Source organism: Tyto alba, unplaced genomic scaffold (assembly GCF_018691265.1).
Source record: "Tyto alba isolate M040663 unplaced genomic scaffold, T.alba_DEE_v4.0 Super-Scaffold_46, whole genome shotgun sequence".
Lineage (NCBI taxonomy): Eukaryota > Metazoa > Chordata > Aves > Strigiformes > Tytonidae > Tyto > Tyto alba.
Window position 1 is genome coordinate 6,076,011 of NW_024881322.1, and position 5,106 is coordinate 6,081,116.

Consider the following 5,106-nt stretch of genomic DNA (forward strand, 5'->3'; position numbering starts at 1 on the left):
TGGTGAAGTGTTTAGGAATTTGATACCCTTCCAGAAAACCTAAAAAATAGTAGCAGATTTGAAAGTCTTGCCAGCTGGGATACTTATGTTAATGTAGCCTTAACCTTCACACAGTGGGAGCTTAATAATTAGCAGCTGTCACTGACCATATTGGTTTAGAAATGTCTTAGTTTCTGATTTCTCAAGTATTTAAGATCTTGACATTGCTTTACAGTAAATCTTTAGTATCTACCTGTTCATGCTCTAGTCATGAGAGGAAATGACTCCTTTCTCTCAAAAAACCAGGACAACTAAGGTAGTTTCACTGCTTCTTTTTCTCTCTTAAAACAGAAGCCTCCACAGCAGCAGTTTAGTTATTGGGTTTATTTTCACCAAAATTTCGGTTTGATTATTGCAGTCCTTCAAAGTAGCTGCTGGATAACAGCACGAGATTTGAACAAACAAATGGATGACGAACATTATCCACTCGATTCGGATGAGAACTACTCATATGAATACCCTTCTAATGAAAGCAATGTCTGCGAAATGGGCAACTACTTTGTATTTTACACCCATCTCACTACTGTCCTCTACACTCTGGCATTTTTGCTCAGCCTGCTAGGAAACACTCTAGTGTTATGGATCCTATTCAAATATGAAAACCTTACATCTTTAACAAACGTCTTCATCATGAATCTCTGTGTCTCTGATTTAGTCTTCTCCTGCATGCTGCCTTTCTGGGCAGTGGACCAGTCCTTTGGGTGGATTTTTGGTGAGTTCCTTTGCAAAGCGGTGAATGCAGTTTTCTCCATCGGCTACTACAGCGGTGTTTTCTTTCTGACTCTAATGACTATCCTGCGTTACTTGTCCGTAGTGAATCCCCTCTCGACTTTGCGATCCCAGACGCATTGCTGTGGTTTTCTGGTGAGCTTGGTTGTTTGGATTGGTAGCATATTAATTGTGGTTCCTGAGGTGATTTACACCACAGTGCAAGAAAACTTTGCAGGGGATAAGACCTGTGATTATGCTGACTGGAAATGGAAAAAGGTGGACATTTATCAGAGAAATGTACTCTTCCTGATTTCCTTCGGGGTTATCGTATTCTGTTACTTCAAGATATTGATAATCCTGCTTGGATCAAGATCTCGTAGAAAGCACAGAACTGTGAAACTCATCCTTATTATTGTAGTGGCTTTTTTCCTGAGCTGGGCACCTTACAACATCCTCAGCTTTCTGCTTACTTTTCCACCACCTACCTGTCAGTATCAAAAAGACTCCAACCTTGCCTTTCACATCAGCCGTAAAATTGCTTTCTCCCACTGCTGCCTCAACCCTGTGCTCTACGTATTTGTTGGAGTCAAGTTCAAGAGGCATTTGTTACGTCTATGCAGTCAGTATTTACCCTGTGGCAATGATCAAGTCTCCAGCCCCAGGATCTGCTCTCAAGGCAAATTCCACTATGAAAATGCATCCATCTACTGAAGCAAGACCTAACTACTAGCACTAATCCTGGATGAACTTTCAGATTTTATAAACCACGGATCATCTCTAATTCTCAGAGGCACTTCCCAGAGAAAGACACACAAATTTACTCTTTGCAAACATGCTGTGTATGGAAGGTAATATAAAAAATGGATGGAGAGCTGAAAACGCTGAGAAATTACTTCATTGGCCTTTAAGTCTTATCTTTTTGATGTTTTGCTCAGTGAGATAGATTTTCTCTCATTTATAGCGTCTTTTCAAAAAAGAAAAAATAAATTACTTTTTCCTTTGGGAGCTAAAATATCAGGTTTTAACATAAATGGCGTTTCATGTTGCTTTCTTGTCTGACTTAAAATACTTAGATTGCATATAGCAATAGACACATATGTATTCCTGTAGCTTTCAATGCTTTACAGTGCTTAACAATGCTGAACTCATTGGTTCTCTCTTTTTGGGATGCTCAGGATTAACTGGCCTGACAATAGCTACAAGACCTCAGAGGGTCTGAAGTTTTCAGTGCAAACATTCTTCTATCTGTTGGTGGATAAATATATATAAAACTAGCTTAGTGTAAAAGTAGTCTTTTGGGTCTGAAATGGAAAGTTTGGGAGAGCCCTGGAAGGAACACAACCTATTAAGCAGATATTTCACTAGGATATTAGCTTTCCTTCTGTTACTGCTCCTGCTGCAGGCACCTCCCAGTCTCTGAATATCCCTCCAGGAGGTTGCAGTGGCTCGACAGCCCACCTCAAGAGCAGTGCAGGAGCATATTTGCCTCAAAATGCTCTATCCCTCCTTGTCTCCCTTTGCCATGCTGCTGAGAAGAACTGAACTTTATAAAATGGTTATAGTGCAAGAGCAAATGGATTTTTTTAATAGCAGAATAGAAATTACTTGCTTTATTTGTAAAATTAATGTTTAGGGGGTTGGGAGGTTTGGTTTTGGTGTTTGTTCTTTTTTTTCTTTCTTTCTTTTTTTGAGGAAGCCAGAGCAGAAGGTTTTAGGCTATATACTTGATATACTTGAATGTTTGCTGCTTCACTACTTTTTAAAAACTGCTTCACAGAGATGTTTTAATCTTTGCTTAAAACGTGATCATCAGCACCAGCCATGTGGGTTTTTTTGATGTGCTTCATGACTGTCTAAATACCAGATATGCTCATATCTCTGAGGTGTGCAAGCGTCTGGTCTAACCATCTGCTTGGCCACACGCAAGTCTTTCACTTCATGCGTGCATCTCATCTCCATGGGCATGTGGGAAGGAAAATGCAAATATTTGCATGAACTTAGCTTTGGAAATGTTGCTAAGAGGGCTAGTTATATTAAGTGCAGAAGTGTTTTTACATGACCACTAAAACATGATTTCCCAACTAAAAGCAAGTTGAGGGAATTCAATTCAACAGCATGCATTTTTGCAACAAAAACATTCACATTCTGATCCAAATCAAACCTTGCAATTTTTTTTTTTCTCACTGAAACTGATATTCTTCTTCATGATATCTTGGTTTTTGGTTTTCGTTTTGTTTTTTTTGTTTGTTTGTTTGGTTGGTTGGTTTTTTTCCTCAGGCAGTGTAACATGTAGTGCATACTCCTGTGTAGCTGAATGACAAAGCCTCTGGAAACCAGAATATTTAATTTCCTAGAATTTCTATAGAAAGGCAAGGTACCTGTGCAGTGGCACCAAGCAATGGTTTGGCAATGGTTCTAAGCAACAGCTTGGCTTTTGGGACAGCCATCTTGAAATGTCTCTGTTATTTCCACACTGTTTCTTTTGATCTCTTAAGATCATGTGAAGCAGACAACAGATTCTTCTCACCTGCTGTACGGTCTATAAAAAGCAGAATGCCAGACATGCCCACAGTACAATATCCTATTTCTGATCATATTCAGAAGTAAGAATACCTAGGGAAAAGCATAAGAATGGGGCAAACATGTATGACACATACCCAAATAGTCTTCCTAGGGCTTGCCATAGTTTCTAGTTTGTGCTTCAGTTTAGCTGTCAAAGCAAAGTGATCATATCTTGTCCCTTATCATCTGATGCGCTTTTCTGAACAAGTCAGTCCTGGTATCCCATTACTACAGTTATTGCCTAAGACTTAAAAAATTTAAAAGGTTACTCATTAATCCCAGAGGGGAACTCACTTGTGTTCTGGCAAATCATGGAAAGGTAGAAGTTGTCATTTGTCTGGTTGTGGTGGAGACCAGCCTTCAGCTCTTGTCTCCTGATAAGAGACATTTTAAATGAATGTGGTTGCTTCTATGCACTTCCAGAGACTTTGGATTAGGGACTCAATATTGTCAATTATGAAGAGACAACCCACTGAAGGACAAATGAATCCAAATTCTTCACCTGCTGTTCTGGTAAGCCAAGACCTTTTCACGGGCACCAGCAAAGGTCTATAAGAGGAAGATGCTATGACAGTGAGTAAAAGAACATCTTGTGCGCCTACATCAGCAAACTGTCATTCAACTCATTGTCCTAGAGATACATTATCCTGAAATCTTTACTGTCAATGCATTTTACATTCATTTAAAAAATGTCAAGAAGCATAACAGAAGCACGAGAGATTGAAATGATCCTGGTTCTGTCTAGTTTTTTAAAAAATATTTAAATCTGTTTGTAGCTTGAGCATATTTTGTTACAGTATATCTGAGCATGTAAAGGGAATGCTTAATATTACCCAATTGTACTGCTGCCTACCATAACCAAACTAACTCAGCATGTAGAGATATCTCCTCCTGAGATAATTAAGTGGTACTAATAAATATTCAGAAATTCACTGGAATACTACACTGTGACTGTTGTTCTCTGCCTTTGATATCAACCTAATAAAGTTAAGGTATTTTCAATTGAAGAAGTAATTGTGAGTTTTCATAGATTAATTTAGCTTGGAAGAGACTTCTGGCTGTCATCCACTCTTCCACCCTGCTCATAGAAGTTCTGTCTTCCAAGTTAGACGAGACTGCTCAGGGCCTTTTCTGGTCAAACTCTGAAAATCTCCAAGAACAGAGACTGCATAACTTCTCTAAGTCCCTGTGTCAATGCTTAACAACTCTTATGATGGATTTTTTTTCCTTCTACCTGAACAAAATTTATTTTTCTGCAACCTGGTGATGTTGCCTCTTCCTTGCCTTTTCTGTGCCCTTGCATTACATAATGGAAAAGAGCCATCTGTTGTCCTCTAAGCCTTTTTTTTCCCTCGGGCTAAATAAACCCTAGCCAATCTAGTCGCCTCATATGTCATGTGTTCCAACTCCCTAACCACCTTGGTGGTCCTCCATTGGGTTCATTTCAGCCAGTCAATCTCTTTCTTGTATTGGGGCCCCCAAAACTGGATATCCTACTGCAGATGTGACCACATGAACATCAGGTAGAGGGGAATAAAGGTTTCCCTCAACCTGACGGCAATGCAGGCCCATACATGGCCTTTGGAGGCAATACACAGCACCTTGCAATGATACTAGGCCATGCCCTCATCACCATCACATGCATCCTGCCCAATCCCAGACACAGAGACCCGTAAGGCTCTTGGAGCTATATCCATTGTCAAGAGGAAATATGTTGGTGTAGCTTCCATCTTTGTTTATACACATACGTTATTAAATATCCATATTGCTAAAGCTATAGGATATGCCCAGTGC

General features: G+C 39.6%; 1 protein-coding gene across 1 annotated transcript; it reads left to right on the forward strand.

Annotated features, from left to right (window-relative positions):
• Positions 1–443: 443 nt before the first annotated feature.
• On the forward strand, positions 444–1,501 carry XCR1 (X-C motif chemokine receptor 1). Its single transcript, XM_009974543.3, has one exon. It carries the CDS (start codon positions 445–447, stop codon positions 1,459–1,461), a length of 1,017 nt encoding a protein of 338 aa, XP_009972845.1. The 5' UTR covers position 444; the 3' UTR covers positions 1,462–1,501.
• Positions 1,502–5,106: the final 3,605 nt, after the last annotated feature.